This window comes from Copidosoma floridanum, unplaced genomic scaffold (assembly GCF_036245765.1).
Source record: "Copidosoma floridanum isolate Cflo_tuat_1 unplaced genomic scaffold, Cflo_Japanese_pri ptg000004l, whole genome shotgun sequence".
NCBI lineage: Eukaryota > Metazoa > Arthropoda > Insecta > Hymenoptera > Encyrtidae > Copidosoma > Copidosoma floridanum.
This window is the reverse complement of record NW_028321881.1, coordinates 38753147-38775884: the sequence shown is the minus strand read 5'-3', so window position 1 is coordinate 38775884 and position 22738 is coordinate 38753147. Positions and strand designations below refer to the sequence as shown.

General features: G+C 34.3%; 1 protein-coding gene across 1 annotated transcript in view; it reads left to right on the top strand.

The window, feature by feature from the left end:
* Positions 1-22738, top strand: part of twin (CCR4-NOT transcription complex subunit 6-like twin) — a 202027-nt gene that overhangs the window by 107815 nt on the left and 71474 nt on the right. The window contains exon 4 of the mRNA XM_023391529.2: positions 2206-2518. Within this exon, the coding sequence (XP_023247297.2) occupies positions 2206-2518 (313 nt within the window). The remainder of the gene's footprint in view (positions 1-2205; positions 2519-22738) is intronic.

Below are 22738 nucleotides of genomic sequence, written 5' to 3'. Positions count from 1 at the left end.
AAAAAATGATAACATAAAATAAAAACAAATATAAATATAAATACAAATATATTTTAGAATAATCAAATAGAACAAAAAGCAAGAATTTGCGGTTTATTCGTGGTTTTGCGTAATATAAAAAAAAATTTTTTTATTCTTTGTGCCGAATTTTATCTGTATGTAGAATCTTTTAAGGAATCCAAAGACAAAAGTACTTGGCGAAGTAATTAAAAACAATTGCAATATTTATCGATACGTAGAATCCGTGATAAAAATTTTCATAAAAAATTAAATATAATTTGTTTGAAATGAAGCATGACTTTTGTTTAGTTATAATACAATGCGTATTCTCATACGTACATATCTATATTTATCAATTGAAAGTTGGTTATGTTACGTCAATTGAGGTAGCCTACTTAGGGCCTACCAAACGCCTCCTGACACTGCCAACGTAGTACCTCAGTAGTCTAGAGAGGCAGCCTAAGTAGGCCCTACTGATCGCCTACTTATAAATTCTGTTCGAGTACATGCCCTTTTTCGATAACAAGTATACTAAATTAGCTCAAGTGGTAGAGCAACTGTCTAGTAAACAGGAGGTTGTGTGTTCGATCCACACCTGGGGAGGATATTTTTTTCATTTTTAATTATTTATTAAGAAGTTTTCTTAAAACAAAAAATATGTGATTTTTAATTATGAATCTTTAGTATATTTGCTGTCGATAAGGAGCATGTATTAATGGTTTTAAAAGTGCTTGTATAAAAGTGCTGCCATCTATATATGTGCACCAATTCATACGATGATAAATGTATCAATATCGCCTGTATACTCATTAAAGCCATATTAAATTTTCCACTAATCTACAAGCATTAGAGTCATGTCCCTTTTCTATATGGATTTATATTGTTTCTTTTCTCAGTTCGCATGTATCGTGAATACACAACTTGTTTAACAGGAGCATGTAAGCCGTGTTCATTGACGCGTGGGGTTGATAAAGGCTCGGAAGTTATTGAGAGCAGATCTCAGTTTCAAAATTTGAGCCTACAGCGACAGCATTGACGGTTATATCTTTGATGATCTTCCGCTGAAGAACTTAATTATAAATCAAACACTACAAATAGTGAAACATCAATTTAAGCCCAATAAAATGTGTATGCTGACCCCTATGCTATAATATTTCAATTTCAAATTAATCATCTCTTGAAGATGATATTGTAAACTGATTCATAGTAATAAGTTGAAGTTAAAATTTCAAAAGCTTAATAATTAAAAACAGTACTTACAAGAGTAAAGTAATAGCTCTTGAGGAAGCTAATGTAACAATGAAATCTGAGCTCCCAGTATCTTGAGTGATTGAGTACATTACCTTCCGCCTGGAGGGCTTGAGTTCCAGACCCCACTCCGTCACTTTTTCGTGGGTACCTCTGAGATTTTTCCATACGCCCCAATCACTGTGGAGCTTTTTATCAGTATAGTATAATGCTACTACCGTAGCAACTGAGAGAAAGGAAAACGGTGCTTGTGTTTAAGGTCTCGTGTTAGAAGGACTCCTAAATAATCTTACACCAAAATACAACGAATAAAAAACTTTCTAATGAAAAAATTAAGAACATTTGTTATACCTATCTATAATTGATGTTTAAGTGTTTTGTGAAGTTTTTTATAGTGACATCTGAATTTTTGTCATTTATTGCGAGTTTATACTAAATCAAGTATAACACACTTTGTTCTAACGTATTTTGTGACAGTTTTAAAAGTTTAGTATTGTTAATTGCTGATTTTTAATGTTTTTTCCAAATCTGAAAGATAAACCCGATTCTGACAGGGTAATTACACGGAGCATGTAAGTTAAACTTCCACAAGTGAGTAAGAATCTTAACTAGTGACTATAATATTCTTACAGATTTAATTTACATGTTCAACGATCAACTGTTAATTGTTTATTTAGAACCACATTGTTTAAGTTGGACCAGTGCATTGCTTGGACTATTTTATATTTGATATTTTAGTATCTTTGGGTAGCTTTTTATTGAAATATAAGTTTTGTACTAAAATAATTATATGACATCTGATGGTTACCATTTATAAGAATTAATCCACCAATTATTAATAATATGCCTTTTTATACACAGTTCTTAAATTATTGACATTTCATCGGCAAAAATAAATATTTCTTTTTTCATCAGCCAATCACCACTAACTAAATGACGTTCCAATATCTTTTTTAGGCATTTTCACGGTGATGTGCTACAACGTGCTGAGCGACAAGTATGCTACGAGGCAAATGTACGGTTATTGCCCAAGTTGGGCCCTTGAATGGGAATACCGCAAAAAGGGCATACTCGACGAGATTAGGCATTACGCAGCAGATCTGATAAGTTTGCAGGAAGTCGAAACTGATCAGTTTTACAACTTTTTCCTGCCAGAACTCAAAATGGAAGGGTATGAAGGAATTTTTTCACCAAAATCTAGAGCCAAGACAATGGCTGAAAATGATCGAAAATATGTGGACGGTTGTGCCATTTTTTACCGGGCTGCAAAGTGAGTAGTATTTTTGTTTTCTCTATATGTTATTAATATTTAGATCATTTTAATCATACATACATATAAATGTGTGTATGGATGCTGTGTACTACTATTTCTATCTTTTATCTTGTGTAATACCTTCTACTGTAACTTTAGTCCCTAAAAAACTGAAATTAAAGTGATAGAATATTCACACTGACGTTTCTCTTTTTGTTGGAACTACGCTATTATATCGCTTAGGACGTTGCCCTGTTTATGTAAATTGTAACAGAATTAGTTGAAACTTAAAAGTATGGTAGTTTAGAGTATTCTGAAGCTCTGAACTTACACTTGCCAAACAAACAATGATGAGCAGTTTAACACTGGTCATATAGAGCAGCAACAAAAATAGCCTTATAAAACTTGTTAAAAATAACAAATTATATTATTTTTGGATCAAATACTAAATAAAGCAGCTCTAAAAACTTTAACTCATATTATAATGCTTTCTCTTAAGATATTTATGATAACCAGTGGACAGTGGGTACTTTGGTACCCAAGTATAAAGTATTCTTTTATGAAATTATATGACAAAAAATATAATTATGAGTATAAAAATACCTTCTATGAAACAATATTGTGTACGGAGGTGGTGCAATTATAGCGGAAATGAGTATACCTACGTTGATTGGGTATGTTTTTAATTAATATTTTAATATTTAATACATTAACGATTATAAACATTATATTACGGGACAATACAATACAAACAATATTTAGGCTAGCCAGTACTACAGCTTTTATCGAATCTTCCAATGATTTCAAAACTGCTTTCTATTGCCTACGCTGATTACATCTCTAACGTCACGCTCACATTTGTCACATACAGTCACACATTTATTCCTAGTCCATATTTAATACCAAAAATATAATTGTATCTAAAAAATTAAGAAAAACCATCGTGCAGTACCGCTTTCTTCAATAGGGTAGTATTATATACCAGTGAATATTTCTTCAAGACGTCCATCACACGTAGATTTTTTTGGACAAGTATTATTTACATCAAACTTACATATTCAAAATAGCATAAAAAATACCCAAAAAAATCACGTAAAATTACATTTATCTGTAAAAATCTTCCAATTTTTTTCGTATGAAAGATTACTTTTAGATAAACCTATCAAATTTTCAAATAGATCTATAATTTTTTTTTTTTCTTTTTAATAACACAAGAAAAAAGGGACCAAGTATGCTTAAGAGCATGTGTGTAAGTACGTCCATATGAGAAACACAATTGCCAGAGTTGCTGCATATATTTGCGCTCCTTTCACCTCTCTGATCTTTTCCTCTGGTAACTATGTGAAGATCGTCCTTAAGTCAAAAAATTACTTTAATCAGAAATGGCAAAATTGTAAAAGAAAAAAGCGCAATATAAATCAGTTACCGTATTTATATGGAACAAAACATTTTTTTTTTATTTTTAAAAATTTTGAAAAAATATGAAAAAACTATATGAACATTTATTTACTTATTGTAAAAGTAAAAAATTAAGGATAAGTAAATAAACATTTATTAACACATAAAGGTGCTCTGTTAAAATATACTAATCTTCAAGTTTTAGAAAAAAACATTCGACTAAGACAACTAGTTTATCAAATAAAATATTTATTTATGTAACTTATAATCAAACCAAATGAACTAATATACAGTAAATGAAAATTTACACTAAAAATAAGTTGCGAACTACAAGGTAATATGCAGTAACTGAATTTCCTACGTAGGGGCCGCTCATAGCAGAGTGGGTAAAGCCCTCGGCTACTGTGCAGAAAGTCGGGGGTCACAAGTCTCTGTGGGAATTGCTTGTTTTTTTTTTTTTTTTGTTGGCGGAGGCGAAGTAACATGTAATATCTACTTCCAGCACACTTTTTCTCAAGGTTACCAATCTGAAATCGTTGATTTATCCTCACGCATAACGCGCCTATAGAAGTGTTACGTCGGCGCGACGTATTATTCAAGTCTAAGCTTGCGCTCAATAACTCGGGATTCGCACTGGGCGCGTAGGTGGGACGCAGGGCTAAAATGTAGCTTAATTTCTTAATAGGGCGTCCGAAAGAGGGGAAGCCCGACTGTCCTGATCGAATTGAAGTGGTTGTCACTCGTTCGCGGCGTGCCTCTGATTCTTCAGGAATACCTGACGCGATGGTGTCAAACTAGTGTCCCGTCCACGATCTAGAGGTTAAAGGTAGTTACGCCCTAGAGGTTACGCAAGGGGAAAAAATAGTTTGAGTTCGCGACCGATCTGTGAGCCACCAATACCATCCGAAGTAAATGTGATTGCTCTGAATTTACGTAAAGGAAAGAAGTATAAGGTTAAGTTTGCGATCGGTCTAAGAGCCACCAATACCATCAGGAGTAAAAGGTGATTGCCTCAGATTTACGTGAAGAACGAGTTTTAAGTTCGCGATCGATCTATGAGCCACCAATACCATCTGGAGTAAAAGGTGATTGCCCCAGATTTACGCGACGTATGAGATTGAGTTCGCGATTGATCTATGAGCAACCAATATTATCCGGAGTAAATGTGATTGCTCTAGATTCACGAAAAACACTTGATTACTTATTTTCGCGGTTTTAGAACTTATCGATGCTGTAATAGGCAATTATGTAGACTTCGCGGCAAAAAAGAAAAACACAGTTAACTATTTTAATACTTTGGAGAAACTTTTTTTTATTTTAAGTATTAGAATGTACACGCGGAGAATCAGCGTGAAGTGTCTGAGGTTAAAACTTTTGAAACCGCACTTGTGGAGGACCGTGGAATAGCAGAGACGAACTCTAACTATCCAGTCAACTGTTCTAGGGTAAAATTTGAACTGTACTGTGCTTCGCTTTGCAGTAGACTGGGTTGTAGCAGAGGTAGACTCTTACTACTCAGTCTACCTTGAAGGGCTATCGTCGAGTCTTTTTCTCGAGGCCTCCGGGCCTTTTTATAAGGAGTAGCGGACCTCTGAGACGCGCTGGTTCGAGACGACGCAGGAAAATTTGCCAGAAAAATCTTGAAGGGGAAAGACAACAGCCAAAGATATAATTGGCTAGAGATGCTCTAGCTTAGCCACTGAAAATTGGTACATCCCACATCCGGCTCATTCTCCTCCGTGCGTCAAGAGAAGCGAAGGTGATTTACTTACTCATGCCCTTCCTTTCTCCTTTTCATCCAAATTTTACAAAAACTTTAATTTGTCTTAATATTACTGTTAAGATAGAATATTGTTAGTATTTACTAATATTGGACACTGTTCGTTTATTCAACTAAACTTGTTGCAGAAAGAACGAAGAGAATCGCTTAATATTTAAGTTAATGTTTGGGTGAATAAACGATCGGTGTGCTACGGTACATCAACTATACTTAAACAGAAACAATGTTAGCTGTTGTTATAACAACTTATAATGATAACACAAGTTTAATAGTATGATAATAATAACAATAATGATAATAATAATAGTAATTATAGTAATAGTAGTTATAATTATGAAAGTAAGGGTAGTGGTAATAATAGAAGTACCTTGCCTTTCGCGAGTTAACATAACTAAACTTACGGGTAGTTTTGACTGATTACAATATTGCAAAGATAATTCAGAATTGTGGTAAAATTTTAGTTAAAATGTTTTTCGCTTCTAGTTATTGGAGAGGGAGTCGGCGTGTGGTGCTCTGGGGATTTAGAATTCCGTTACTTATATTGGAGTAGCCGCACGGACTCTTTTCCGACACATAAGAGTCAGGAAGAGGGGAAGGAGCTAATGTCAATTATCGGCTCAACTTTTCCGCTTTCCTTTACATTCTAAAGTGTAGCAGCATTTGTCGGAATTATAAAAATTAGGCTATTGCGAAAAAATTCTATGGTGTAAGAGGGTAATTCATGTATTAAAACGAGCGAAAAGTTAACAATGTCGCTCTGCTAGGTTTACTGTAGTATGTATTATTATTTGTCTATGTGTTTTAATTCTATGTTATTCTAACTTTTAACATCTCATTAAGTTGTGCCAGCATTTAGTGTTGCACCCCAGTTTAGCTGTTCCCAGTTGGATTTTTTGCCTCTATTAGTTTTTCAAGTTATTTCGTTACCCTGTATTGGAAGGTATTTTATTATCTTATTTGCTTCTCTTTTCCGGTCAGCACAGACCAATGTGTGTTTGCATGAATCGTAGTTGATCGATGTGCTGCAGCTACGAGTAGAGTTTGCAGGGGATTCACCTCTATTCAGATGCACGTTGGTCCCTGCTCGAAAGTACTTTTAGCTCAACATGGAAAATTCCGAAAAAACGAGCGGAGAAACAAATTTATTAGTAACTATAGTTCACCAACGTTACAGAAGTATAACTTTAATAATGACGAAATAACACATTTGGCATTTGGGGTTCACTTTTAATGCTGCATCTTAAAAAAACAAAACAAAAATGGAGCTGGATAGTCAGTGGCACTTTTAGTGATGAGACAACCATGTATCCTCGAGTTGCTTTGGCATTCGATAAACTATATAATTAATTATTTACTAACAAATAAAAATATCTCTAATGAAAGTAACTGCTCAAGCCAAAAAACATAGGGCAATGTCAAATTGTGTTGCAAAAAAAGTGTACAATTTTAAATATGGGATGGTGTAACTTTTTGTTATGCTTGGTATAGGGCACTTTATTCACTATGCGCTTTTACGGTGCTGCCTACACTATTTTTCATTGATTTCCTGTGTTTAATCTCCTAGAGAAAAATAGTTGAAGCGGCCGTCATCCAAATAAATGGCAAATACCCTGATTAGGTATTATTTGTATGCAATTCTATACGCACTTACCTCGCTTATTATAAAAATAGTATTTTCTAACTTTAAAGCATAAAACTCGAACGAACCACATGTATGGACTTAAAAGGCTTCTAGCAAGAAAAAAGTTTCTACTAATTTTCATTAAAAAGTCATGTACTTTCAATTTTACAGCATCTACAATATATTACAATTTTGGGGGGGGGGCTTTTCATATGATTTTCAAACAATTAAATCATGAAGTAAGATGCTGATACTCGTACATGTATTTTTATGACATATGGTTTGCGCTTTTTCCATAGTGTTTGGTAACAATAATATTTTTTTTATATAGCTATCGGAATCGAATAACGATCAAAAACCATTTTTGCATAGGAATTCCATAACAAAAACCAGTGGGCAGTAGGTGCTTAGGTACCCAAGTACGAAGTTATACTTCTTGTCCATTCTATGGCAGACGATATATGAATATAAATGTACCATCTATGAAACGATATGGTGTACGAAGGTGGTGCAATCATCATTGAAATGAGTGTATGTACGTTAATTGTAGCAATAGCAATAAATGTAGTAATAGCAATAAATAAGCTCAAATTTTTGCAATAAAAACTCTAGCTTTGCGCTGTATTTCAGTAGGTTCCGCTAGCTGGCGTCAGAGTAAAATCGATGCTACCTGCAATCGAAGTCAGTAAGTCTGGTTATAATATCCTCGAGCAAATCAGCTCCCGAGTAAGAAGGAAAAATCTTCATAGACATTCCAGCTATTCCGATGGTAGTGTGGGATTCAACCGGTGTACATATCAAGTAAAAATTAACTTTCCTGCATGGATTACTCCCCTAGAAGACAAAAAGGACCTAAGAGAAACAGAAAAACAAAAAATAACAGAGAATTTCAGAGGCCAGCTTGCTTTCAAAAGAGAGGAAAAAGGAACACTTTCGCAACTGGGCGAAGCTGAAATATTGGATTGCGTCGGAATAGAGATGGAAGAGCTCAAATTTTGGTGTTATTGTATGTGCGCGCAATATGTGAGTCCACTGTATAGTGTGGATTTAAAAGTGTACTTGTGTAGTGTGTAACTATTGTATTGAGTTGAGGCCGTAGAGAATACGGCGGGTGGAAGGGTGCTCCTGAGGGGAGCGTGTAAAATTAAAGTTCCGATTTTTCGGCAAATTATGGGGATGCATCCGATAGAAGCATAGGGAATTGAAGGCCTAGAGTATTTTGGAGGTCCTTAGAATTCGGCGTGAGAGCGCCTGGATGCGTCTTATAAGATCGAAGCGTCCAGGTTGGATGTTTGCGAGTATGACGATGATGGGGTTAGGGTGGTCCGTAATGGAGGCACGCATTTTTTATGCAAGGGCAGGAGCTGCTTGAATTTTAGGGACGATGTTGAACTCTTTGATTATTTGAGTATTTCTGATTCACTATAGAACATCCAGGACTGACCTTAGAATCTTCATAAAAGGGTCTTCGATACCCTTTAGTTCGTTTCCCTTTGTAACGCCCAACATTAAGATCGCGTAGACACTGATACTCTTCATCATGGCGTTGAAGGTGCGTAGTTTGGTCTTTTGGGAGACTGTTTTGTTGGTAAAGAAGGGCTTTATCTGTATGAAGGCTCCGTATGCCTTGCCGCGAGTGCAGTTGATGTGTTGAACGTACGTTGGTCATCGGTCTAGCGTAACGCCAACGTACTTAGCAGAATAGTTCCAGTTGATTTCTACTCCGTTCATCCTTGTCTTCTGGAGTTTCTTCCTTGGATTTATCCAGGAGATGAACATGGCTATAGTCTTAACCTCATTGACGAAGACTATATCAGATTCAAAAGTTTCAAAGACAGTTTTCAAAGACTATATCAGATATGGAGAGTGACGATATGTTCGTTTAGAAGGGTGGTGTACCGAGAGTATTGTTTTTACGTGCAGCTGACCATGACGTCGTCTGCATAGATGTATGTCTTGATGTCTTCGCGCTGGGGCAAGTCGTGGCAAAAAATGTTGTAAAGGGTGGGTAAGAGTTTAGAGCCTTGGAGGACTCCAGAGGTTATTGAGCAAGGTTTAGCGAGGGAGTTGCTTATTTCAACGCGGAAGTAATCTGTTCAAAAGGTAAAGTTTGATGGTGCCAATGAGGTAGTGTGGAAAACCTAACTGAATAAGCTTGTACAGGAAGCCCTCTTGCCAAACTCTGTCAGAGGCCTGCTGCACATCTAGGAAAGCTATCGTGGTGAAGTTTTTGTGAATAAGGCTCTCTGAGAGATCTGTGGTGATTCTCAGAAGCTGTTGTATCGCCGAATGTCTAGCTCTCAAGTCGTACTGCACGTCTGGTAGGATGTTTTATGTGGCGTGCTTATTTAGGGGGGTAAAAATGACACTTTTGTTAATTTTATTGGGTGAGGAGAGTAAACTAACGGGCCTATGACCCAAGGGGTTGCTAATGGGTTCAGAAGGCAGATGACCGTGGTCTCTTTCCAGGTGCTTGGGAAGTAACGAAGGCACATCACGGTGTTAGTAGTGTTGAAAATCGCCATGATCAATTTCTGAGGAAGGATTTGAAGGACTCTGTTGGAGATGCCATTTTTTCCAGGGACTTTTTGAGTCTTAAAAGAGTGGATGATACATTTGTTTTCGAAGGGTGTGCAATGTTTTAAATCCGGGTGGTTGAGGACCTGTTGCAGCACTGTGTGGTTGATATTCGCTTGTTTTTAAGTTGATTCTTCAGGGCTAAGGTTGGGGAAGCATTTAATTTGCAGTGAATCTGCAAAGATCTCTGCTTTATCAGAATCTAGTGAGTAGAGTTTGTTCCCTTATTAAAGGAGGGTAGGGAAGGCTGTTTGTTACGAAGTTTTTTAACGACCTCTCAAGCATTCTTTGGCTGAGACTCTGCCTTGGCTATGAATCTGTTGCATTCCTTGTTTCGGAAGTTAAAAACTTGGGATTTAATTTTTCTTTCGAGAGAGTTAAGGTAGACTTTTAATGCTGGGGTTCTTCGTTTCTGTCAGAGTTTCCGGACTCTTTTCTTCTCTTTAATGAGATGCCTAAGGTCGAGTGGGAGTTTGAATGCGTGTTACGGGGGTGTGGTTGTCGTGGTGGCGTCTTATGTGCACCTGTTGAGTTCGCCAGTAAATTTGTCACACTGGACAGGGGCCAATCCAAACCCGATTTGTGTACGATAGACTCGAGACTTGTGGTATCTGATTTTTGTGGAAAAATTCCGGTGATAGAGTATGACAGTGACCATCAAGCATTAGCAATAATGACCGATCTCAAGCAAATTAACACTGACATAATCATAAATCAACAAAGGTACAACAAAAGCTTCAAACAGACCAAGTGAAGCAAGTTCAGAAAGTATATTTCTAACGATAATATGGAAATCAAAATATCTAAAGACCGCAATTTAACTTATGATGAAAGTGATAAATTTATCTAAATATTAAGCGATAACATAAACGACACGATAGTTCCAAATTACTGGAGTTTGAGCTGAGCGACAGCATAGAAAAATATGTGACTAAGGGATTAAACAGATTATTAATTTAAAAAAAAAACGATTAGTCTCTTATCTTAAAATCTATTAAAAAATCGTAATCATAACAATAGATTGGTGATCAACGAATTATCGAAAACAAAAAAATGATAAAAGAAATAAGTTATAGCATTAAACATTAATTGTCAATTTTGTGTAACAAGTTTTGAGCAAGTAAAATAAAAGGAATCAAACATCAAGAAAACGAATTATTCTTTCCTCAAGTCAACAAAATTTTTAGAAATAAAGATAGAGAAGCTATAAAATTGCTCACATTAATGCAAACAACGAAGAATGCATAAAAAATATACTTGAATAGAACACCAACGAACAAAGAAAATAATCTAGTATTAACATGCGAAATAGATATTCTCAATGCCTCAGTCTAGAACTATAAAAACGTAACTAAGAGCAAAGAAAAAAAATGGGTCGTGGGACCCACGATAGAAGTGAAACTTCAAGTATCAAATATTAAACTCATTATATGCAGAAAATTTTATGAGAAGCAATCATATGTGTCATTGCTACGAGTTAAATAAGTAAATTTCTTTCAATAACATTAAACAAGTAAAAAAAATTTCGTATTTAAAATGGCTGAAAACCATGTTTTCATCAAACCGAATTGTACGCTTCGATTGTTTTTTCCCCTTAAGTAAACCCATGGAAATCGGTATTTTCGACTTATGTTGCTTCTCCTTCGAGATATGGTGTTTTTTCTAATTTTTTGAGGGTATGACTTTAAATTTCTTCGCGCACATCTGCATTAATGTTTGAAGTATACTGCAATTTTTTCGTAATTTATAACTCCAATTTCATAAAGATAGACCGCAAATACGAATTTAAGGTTATGTAATCATAACAAATGACACCTCAATTTGTGCGTCTCAATATTTTATTTCCCCTTTAGGATACCCGTAAGAAATTGGTATTTTTGGCCTATTTTACTTCTCCGTCGAGATATGACGATTTTTCTTATTTTATGAGGTTATATTGTTATAAAAACACTTTTAATTAATTTGTAAACATCTCTATTAATTTTCAAGGTATAATAATTTTTTCGCAATTTATAACTCATATGTCAGAAAAATACAACTAAAATACGAATTTGAGGTTATTTAATAGCAAATAATACCTCATTACACACACATATATATACACACACACACATATATATATATATATATATATACACGTAAAAATTTGAGCATGTAGTAGCAAGGAGAGTGAGGCAGAGAGAAAGGCCGTCCCACGTCCCACTCTACGCGTATATGCACTGCTCTGGTGGCAAGGGGGACGAGGCAGAGAGAGAACGAGAGAGAGAGAGAGAGCGGCTGGAGTTGGAGTAGTAGGGATGCCTGTTAGTATAGCATGTGTTGGCAAGGGGGACGCGGCAGAGAGAGAGAACGGTTGGAGTGGTAGGGATGCACTGCTAGTATAGCATGCGGTGGCAAGGGGGACGTGGAGAGAGAGAGAGAGTGGCTGGAGTGGTGGGGGGCTCAGAAATTTCGTGTCGCTCGAAAAAATTCATAACGTGCCATAAGAAGTTTTACTTCAAAAAATTCACAAGACAGGTTCACTTAACTAATAAATAATAAATTTCAGAAATGTAAATACTATCTGAAAACAAAAAGCCAAAGGGGTGAAACAAAATAAAGTTTTAGTGACATAAATCCTGCCAGTAACGTGGCTAACAACGAACAAGTAGTATTCGTCAAAACAATCGGTACATTAATAAAACTCAAATAATTAAATAACAAAACATCAGCGAGAATGGACAAAATTCCCAACATAGCTTTTTAAAATCTTAACCTTAAATACATAATTTACTATACTGTCTTCTTTAAAAACATCATTAATAACTCATATTATCAAAAAGCTTGGAAAATAGCAAAATTCGTTCCGATACTTAAAAAAAGGAAAAGATTCTACGGATCCAAAAAGTCATAGACCCATAAACCTATCACCGAGTGTAAGCAAAGTCTTTAAATTACTGTTAAACAAACAACTTAGCTATTTATAATAACGTAATACCAAAAGACCTATTTGTGTTTAAATTCAAGCATTCAACGGTTCACGCACTATATAAAGTTATATCAGATATTTCTAATTATTAAAATAAGACAAAATAGTAGCTGTACGCCTAATTGATGTCAAAAAAGCCTTTGACTCAGTATGGATGAATGTCAACTAAAAATCAACCCCTCTAAATGTAAAACCATTTTATTTAGACGAGACACAAATTGGCAAAAAGCAAGCGGAAAAGGCAAATTGGAAGAATATCCAAATAGAAATAAAAAACGATCTAAATGGACCACAAGTGATTCTTGTTGATTTCCTTACCTGGTGGTCAAGCTAGTCCATCTGATGCGCATGCATGAATAGCCACGTTCCCAACTAAAAAAAGCTAACAAAGCCTTCTCAGTGCTGGGCAGGCTATTCCAATGCAAGTATTGAGCCTTCAGAGCTAAAGTCATTTGCTATATGTTACTCATTAGGCCTATACTCATGTATGCTGTTCCAGTCTGGTTCAATCAAAGTGCTTCTACCATGGGAAGGTTGAGAGTATTTGAAAGAAAATGCATTAGAGCTTGTCTAAACCAACATCGTAATCTTGAATACGATTACCAAAGATTCTTCTCAAACAAAATATTATATAATAAAGCCGAAGCTTCCAGAGTAGATATATTTATGTTAAAAATTACAAGAAACTATTACATAGGTTGTAAGAAATTTGGTTGGTTTAGTCGACGATCGTAGAGATGTTGGAGTCAAACAGCGAGGTTATGCAATGGTGGTTAGGATCGTCCTTGGGAGGAGATCAGAGGGAGATGAATCTAATAAAAACGGAGAAAGTGGTGTATTCCTTTTGATTCCAACTGCTTCGCAGTTTTCAGTGTCTGTACTTATGATACGATGGTGGATTCACTTGCGAACAAGGATAGCCACTCTGCCATGAGATTTCTTGCGTCTGCGTCTGGATTGTTTTTGGACTTTGTAGTTTGGTATTTGTGATGTCCAAGTGCGTTTCGGCGATGCATGCAGCGTCGATGTTTTTGTTTTGTAGTACGTATACGAGCTTAGCCGTTTTGTGTGTGATGTCAATAAATGATGGTTTACTTTATTTTAAATAGAATTAATTTGTTGTGAAAATGTCTGATTCTTTTGACTTTATCTTGCAGATTTTGCGCTTTATGGTGTAGCCGAATTTCGAAATAGTACTTTAAAATTAGATTGATTCATGTGGTCGTATAATGATATTGTACGTTTTTCTGAACGGAATTGTCCAAGTGTTGAAAAAAGTTGGAAGTTAGTAGTAATTGTCTAGCTTGTAGCATTAGATAATCAATAATTTTTTTCTTTGAAAATAAATTCTGTGTGCTCCTCATAAATTTTTCAGCAGTTTTGCATGCACATACCACATCGTTTTTTGTAAACTTTCCTTGCACATGTCATAGTTAATGTATTTTTTAACACTTTTGACAACGCAGCCGGCAATGTATCTAACAACGTCATTTTGGTATTCGTTCCAACACCGACCATTACTGCATAATTATGTAGTCATAATCGAAAGAGATTGTCATCATAGCTGAGTTGTTATAGTCTTCCTCATCACTCTTTACTTTAAGAATTGCGGTTTTATCTTGACTACTACACTTGCCCTAAATTTTAATACAGTTAATGTGACTGAAACTTTTTTTATAAACGCACTGACACTGAAAGCACGTTGGGTTGTTATTAAATTCACTTATTTTTCTGATACAAGAGAAAAATGTTTATAAATAATCCTGTGATAGCTTACACATTAGTTGACACAACAAGAGACCATTGCGAAAGAAATACTTCGAAAGAAAAATAGCACCTCTCAAAGCAACAATGAGGCCCCAATACCCAGTTTTTCTTTTACTTTGAGGAATTGGAATCAATTTTTTTCGTACAAAATTTTTAGAGACTTGATATAAAAGATCAGGCCATTTACTTTTTTCTCCACATTTTCAATAGTCAACCTGAAATAGCATTTTAGTTACTGGTTTTTCCATATTTTCGCCTGGAGTTCAAAATATTTACAGCATCATTCATATTTTGACAATAGATTGCCGTCGCTTGCGCACCACAAAATTAAAGTTTGAGCTGCAATCTTGACTTTCATTTTCTCATTACTATACTCTACGTATCTCCTTTTACCTTTAGTTCCAAGATTCGTTCTCGTGAATTGACCAAATCGCTCAAAAATTGCCGTTTTAAGTAACGGCCACTAATGTCTACTAAGTTGTAGTTAGACATGGTATTTCGCACTAGTTTCAGCATATGACATGCATCTGGAATCACAACAATTGGTTCATTAGTGGCAGGGTGTAAAAAAAAAAAATTTTTATCTAGACTGTTCCAATGTGCACCAAGATGTAATACCATAGACAGATTTGTCGCTGCCCCATCGAAAGTCAGTGAGCGTACGTCACTGATACAATTTTCGTGCAAAGTTAAGAGCAGTTCTTTTATCATGTTGACCTTGACTGAGCCGAACAAGATATTTACGAAATAATATGCCACTGGTGTTTTAAAATGTCCATTTAAAGTTACGAGCATTGCTACTAAAACATAAGAAGCCTGTTTCAGGGATAAGTTTTTTTTCATTTATACTGTAGTCCATACCATTCGTTATTTTAGCGCTCGACTTGTTTTTTTTTTTTTTTTTTTTTTTTTTTTTTACATGCCATCTAATTGTAAACCAAATTGTAGTTCAACCCCAGCCGCTCTCTCTTTATTTACTATAGATCTAATAGATTTCAACACAGATTGGCTCACCTCAGAATTCAAATCTACTTTAGAAAACCACCTTCTGATTGCTTAGGGGTTTAGTAATGAGTTTAAAAATTTTTCTCTCACATACTTGTATGCCGGTTTTTAAAAATACAACAAGGAGCATGCAAATTCTCTTAAAGCAGGTAAATATTTCTGAATTTTCTTTGAAGACACGGTATTTTTGAAAATATCGTTCAAAGCAGATGATAAATGCGCGTATACAGAAGAAAATATAACTCGAAAACGTTAAATATAGTATTACGTATATAAGGTTGTTCATGTAAACAAAACAAAATGTAAAAATAAAACGTTTTTTAATTGTTACATACAAGTAAATTCAGTTAATAAATAATAATAAATTTATCATTGTTGTAGTACTATAGTTATGTGATGGTAAAAATCCTGCATATAAAAGTGATTATTGAAGTTGTACTTCTATACTACACACTACACATTTAGTCCATGGCCTAAAAGATTTTTCAATTTTATGTTTTCCAGTAGAGAAAAAATTGGTCATTTCCCTTCAAAATGTCTCCAGAAATACGGGAAAAATTAGATTTTTCCCAATCAAACGTCGGCTTCATTTATTTATTTAACAATTAATGAAAAAATGCCAATTTTTTATTTAGTTTATCACTTACGTCTCCGCTTCTATTGCTCTTATTTTTTAAGCACCAGTCTCTTCGTTATCAATTTTGCTAAAAAAAAAATTTTTTTTATTTTTTTTTTAACCTTAGATTGACATAAAAAAAATGATCATGTTAATTTAAACATAACCGAGAGAAAGTATAAGTATTAGGTTGCAAAACAAATAGCTATTTGTAGAATTGCAAAATAATTCTCAGTTTTTTGTTAATTAATTTTTTAAAGTGAAACTTGAAAGTGATATTACAAACTTTACGATCGGTTTAACGACATTTCGCTTCTATAAAAACGATATAGATTCATAACATCTGCATGAAGCTGCAGTTTCATCAAAGCATGTATACACGTACATAAAGTCATAAAAACATCTGGTAGTAATGCTGTTCGTCTCCTTGGTTTGACGCTTACTATCACAGTAAGTATTAGAACAAATATACATGCCTCAGCCATAACATTAAAATTTTCATTTCCAGATTGTGTGAATCAGTAAAAAGTATATAGTAATATAAATTGCAATAAAACATTTATAGAAATATAAATATGATTATAACAGAAATAATTTTTTTTAAATACAAAAGAATCACGTTAAAAGTCTTTGATAAAATTTTTTAAACAGTATTTTAATAATAAACATTATACCATAATATAATAATTGAATTTCAGACAACGATTACATTTAAATTATTTTTAAATTCAACGGAAACAACGTATTTTACAATAGGTAATATCTCGAAGAGTTTCTATATTTTTTTTTTTTTTTTTTTTTTTTTGTAAAAATCAAACACTGCTGATAAAATTTTTTTACTCCTAGTAATTTTTATTTTTCCATTGATATCTTTACTCCCAAGTAAATCCGTTATTCCAAATGTTCCTTTAGTATTATTTATTTGAACTAATACATATGTCACAAGAAATTTCATTAACAGCCAATTTTTTCAGAATTCGAGAAGAAACAGTATTTTTTAATTCATTGACAAATTGCATATGACAAGGTACTTTATCTTTTGTTGAAATGTCTAAATAACAGTCTTTAATTGTTTTGATTTAAGTAAATATTTTTTCTTTCATGTTAAAAAAATAAATTCATTCCTGTAAAACGGTTATGCCGTTGACTGCATCATGAAAAATGGCAGGTTTTAAAAAATTATTTACTAGTGTTTCCAACTTGAACCATCCAAAACCTTTTATGCCGGGTAAGAACTTTTTCAACAGTTTAAATGTATCAGAAAATCCAACAGTCATTGAAAATTTGTCTTGCATATTGTTGTTTATAATGGCTTTTAATAGTCGAGGCGTATCGAACGACGCATTATATGCAACTAATAAAATCTGTTGTTGTTTTGTCAAAAATTATGCAAATAATTTTAAGGCTTCACTTATTGTGCCAGTCTGAAGAAGTTTTGCCCCGTAGAAATAGGTTTCAATTTGTATGATGAAGACCCCTAACGTCTGTAGCACTTTTGGATGTATTTTTTTTATTGAATTCATACGTTGAAAACTTGATCATTGCATACAGCTGCGATTTGCAAAATGTGTGTATTCAAGTTTTCCTGATATGTCGCGCCTTCAGCTTTTTCTGGACTTTTTCGTAATGCTTCTCGTTTTTTTTTTCAGTTCAATTCGTCTTTTTTTTTGGCTCGCGTCGTATCTTTTGCCGTTCATCTTTTCCTCCTCAAATATTTTCTTGCAGCCCATTTAGACGTTTGAATTTTTTTTTCAAAGTTCCATTTTCTCTTAAATATTTAATATAGAACCATCCCCATCATTTATAACGCAGACGCTATCTGCAATCCTAAAGTCACAAGCAGCACTTTGACTGAGGCCCTTATTTTTGAGCGCTTTGGTAGAGACAATGTGTTAAAACTTTCGTTTCCTTGAGACGAAGCAGCAACAGAAAATTTATGTGTATTTGCAGCATACTTGAAAAAAAAAAAAAAAAAATTCTTTATTTAATGCATCATCAGAAACTTTGATGAAATGTGTCTTTAGAGGTCCATTGCACCAATCAGCGCAATTTTAGTGTCGACCGGAAAAGTGGTTAAGCAAATTTTAGTCCTTAATCGACCCTCGAAAATCAACAGCACAGGCCAAACGGCAAGACTTGAACGGTCACCCGTCCAAGTACTAACCTCGCCAAATACTGCTTAAGGTAGTAGTTTAGTTAGGTATATCTTGTGGTATACTGCACTATAGAGTATGCATAGGTTATGCAGTCCTTACTGTACAGCTGTCATTGTCCCTCTCACGCAACTAAACGATAGTTTTCAACTTTGGAAAGCTGAAATACAAAAACTGTACGGCTAGGCTTCTTGAGACTTGGTATTTAGTTTATTCATAATATCAATTATAACACATCGTTTTTTTTAAAGGATTGATCGTTTCGTTTAGGAATTATGAATGATTTCGTTTAGAATCCTACTCCAAACCAGGCGCTCTCCTATCTCTCACGTGTTCAACGATCAACAGTAAAACTTTAATATCTCCGAAACTACACGGCTAGGCATCTGCAAATTTAGACTTATGATGAACTACAGCAAACTTAAGCCACACGCAAAGTTTTGGAAAAATTTATCGTCTAGTCGTTTTACTCAACTACTACCTTAATAACAACCTCGGAGATCGACGAAACTGCAACTCTGCTGTTGCGCCACCGCGACCACATACAGCATACATAATAGCCACTGCCCCTTTACATATGTATATAGTTGACAGAAAGAGAGAAAGAAAAGGAAAGAAAGCAATCGTTGCGCGTGCCTTTACATGCATTATTATACGCTATAATATATATAAACACACACACACACACACACACACACACACACACACACACACACATATATATATATATATATATATATATATATATATATACTGCTCTCTATCGAGAGAGTATGTGGTGGTAGGGGGGACGAACAGGAACGAAGGGGACAAGAAAAAGTATGACACTTTCCCCTACTTTTGTCAAGTGAGGGCCCTGCACTCTTAAGTCTAAATAGTAAAAATTTTGGGTAGGAACAGGAATATCTTGAAACTATTACTCTGAAAATAGGGAAATCTCGAAATTACTATTTGAGAATAGTAGTTTTGAGAATTTCCTTTTTTATAAAGAGTAAAAAGCGAAAATTGTTTTTAAAAGAGGCAACTTTGAGTTCCTATTTTGAAAATGGTAAAAACGTAAAACTACTCTTTTCAAAATAGGAAAAAGCCGAAATCCCTATTTTGAAAACAGGAAACTGGAATTCCTCTTTTGAAGAGTGAAAACGTAGAATTACTCATATGAAAAAAGGAAAAAGCCGAAACGCCTCTTTTCAAAAAAGGAGCCTGAACTTCTTCTTCTTAAAAGAGTAAAAATGCGAATTTTCGATTTCCAAACGAGAAGTAGCCAAAATTCTTATTTTTAAACACACAGAAAAAAATTTGTTACTTAAACAGCCTAGGTGATTGGACTGTTTGAGTTTAACCACATATTTAAGATTATTATCTTTCTTTCTCTTTCTCTCTTTCTATATATATATATATATATATATATATATATATATATATATATATATATATATGTTGTATAGTTGACAGAAAGAGAGAAAGAGAAAGAAAGATAGTAATCTTAAAGATGTGGTTAAACTCAAACAGTCCAATCACCTAGGCTGTTTAAGTAACAAATTTTTTTCTGTGTGTTTGAAAATAAGGATTTTGGCTACTTCTCGTTTGAAAATCGAAAATTCGCATTTTTACTCATTTAAGAAGAAGAAGTTCAGGCTCCTTTTTTGAAAAGAGGCGTTTCGGCTTTTTCCTTTTTTCATATGAGTAATTCTACGTTTTCACTCTTCAAAAGAGGAATTCCAGTTTCCTGTTTTCAAAATAGGGATTTCGGCTTTTTCCTATTTTGAAAAGAGTAGTTTTACGTTTTTACCATTTTCAAAATAGGAACTCAAAGTTGCCTCTTTTAAAAACAATTTTCGCTTTTTACTCTTTATAAAAAAGGAAATTCTCAAAACTACTATTCTCAAATAGTAATTTCGAGATTTCCCTATTTTCAGAGTAATAGTTTCAAGATATTCCTGTTCCTACCCAAAATTTTTACTATTTAGACTTAAGAGTGCAGGGCCCTCACTTGACAAAAGTAGGGGAAAGTGTCATACTTTTTCTTGTCCCCTTCGTTCCTGTTCGTCCCCCCTACCACCACATACTCTCTCGATAGAGAGCAGTATATATATATATATATATATATATATATATATGTGTGTGTGTGTGTGTGTTTATATATATTATAGCGTATAATAATGCATGTAAAGGCACGCGCAACGATTACTTTCTTTCCTTTTCTTTCTCTCTTTCTGTCAACTATATACATGTGTAAAGGGGCAGTGGCTATTATGTATGCTGTATGTGGTCGCGGTGGCGCAACAGCAGAGTTGCAGTTTCGTCGATCTCCGAGGTTGTTATTAAGGTAGTAGTTGAGTAAAACGACTAGACGATAAATTTTTCCAAAACTTTGCGTGTGGCTTAAGTTTGCTGTAGTTCATCATGAGTCTAAATTTGCAGATGCCTAGCCGTGTAGTTTCGGAGATATTAAAGTTTTACTGTTGATCGTTGAACACGTGAGAGATAGGAGAGCGCCTGGTTTGGAGTAGGATTCTAAACGAAATCATTCATAATTCCTAAACGAAACGATCAATCCTTTAAAAAAAACGATGTGTTATAATTGATATTATGAATAAACTAAATACCAAGTCTCAAGAAGCCTAGCCGTACAGTTTTTGTATTTCAGCTTTCCAAAGTTGAAAACTATCGTTTAGTGGCGTGAGAGGGACAATGACAGCTGTACAGTAAGGACTGCATAACCTATGCATACTCTATAGTGCAGTATACCACAAGATATACCTAACTAAACTACTACCTTAAGCAGTATTTGGCTAGTACTTGGATGGGTGACCGTTCAAGTCTTGCCATTTGTCCTGTGCTGTTGATTTTCGAGGGTCGATTAAGGAAGTTCCTTGGCAGCAGTCATGCTGAACCTAAACCTTACCCGTTCGCGTGTATCTACCTGTATACTCATGACAAGAAAAGTTGAATACCACTGCTTTCTGAAACTCCGCCCACTTATGCGCAATCATGTAACTGCGTCGCTTGCTCCAAAGTGGGAAATCTCTTATTCGCGACTCACGAAAAATAACCACACTTTTTTTCCGTTTAGAAACAAAATATTTATGTAGTATTCATCCGCATGCACTTATTCATTACACCATATTATTTTTACGATTAAAAAATAGAAGATTTATGTCGAAAAAACTGGGAAAAAAGATTTCAAAAGCCGTGGTGTCAATGTCCAAAGCAGAGAAGAAAATAGTGGTAGAATTTGTGAATTATGTACTTGAACAAAATAATAGTCTTTGTGAAGGAAACCGTATCGTGAACGTGAGTGAGTTAGCAAAAAACTTGAAATGCAAACCATGTGGTACTCTTCTAGATTTGAAAAAAATTATCCGGGAATCATTCTTGTGTTTGAGCTGGCACTCGAGCTGAAGGCATATATTGTAAACATTTTGTAATCGATGCCGTATTTTTTTCCTAAATAGTGTACAATATTTTTTCTTTTCACTGAAAGTACGATGTTTTAAACTTGACTGCATTTGTAATTGTATGACATAAATTTTTTAAATCTATATTATAGGCACAGTACATTTTAGAGTTTGAAATGCAGCCTTAGATACGATCCTTGCTTGTGCTAATATTCTCGGCCCATCCCACGAGTTGTATAAGCATTTTGAAAATATTGCTGGAGATGCAATCGAAAAAGAAGCGAAAGAGAGCTGCAAAAGATCAGCTATCGTTGAATCAAAATTGTTCTTGAATAATACTTTGAAGTTACACGAATTATTATAAGACCTTGTTGAGCAATAAGATAGAAATTTATTATGATAATACCAAATATTTTTTCAGCTCAAACATTTTCTTTATTTTGCCTTTTTAACTCATTATACATACAATGAAAAGTACCGTTTCTGACTGATTATTACTATCATTTGAGAAAGTTTTTTTAAATTTATATTATTGTTACTTAAACTAATAATAATTAAAATATCCTGTTAATAATTATTTTGTTTGCTACTTCATCTGAGTGAATAACTGTTATTAAAAAATAATGTTTTAAAAATTTATATTCTGAATGAAGTTTATACATACGGTGATAGTTTTCCAGTTTTTTCATAGGCCATTAAATGTTGTCCAGGACCTTTATCTACATTTGTCCAATCCTGATCATTCTTTTCATCCCAGTGAAGTGAACAAACCTGAATTTACAGATCAAGAATTTGAAGCCGCCACAAGAGAAAATGTTAATATCATCGTCAGTTTCGACACAGGATGGAGTAAATGTTGTTGTGGTCGCAGCTATGATAATTTAAATTAGATTATATAACAAGAAACAGAAAATATAAAAAGTATGATTAGGGCCTTCCGAAGGAAGGTCAT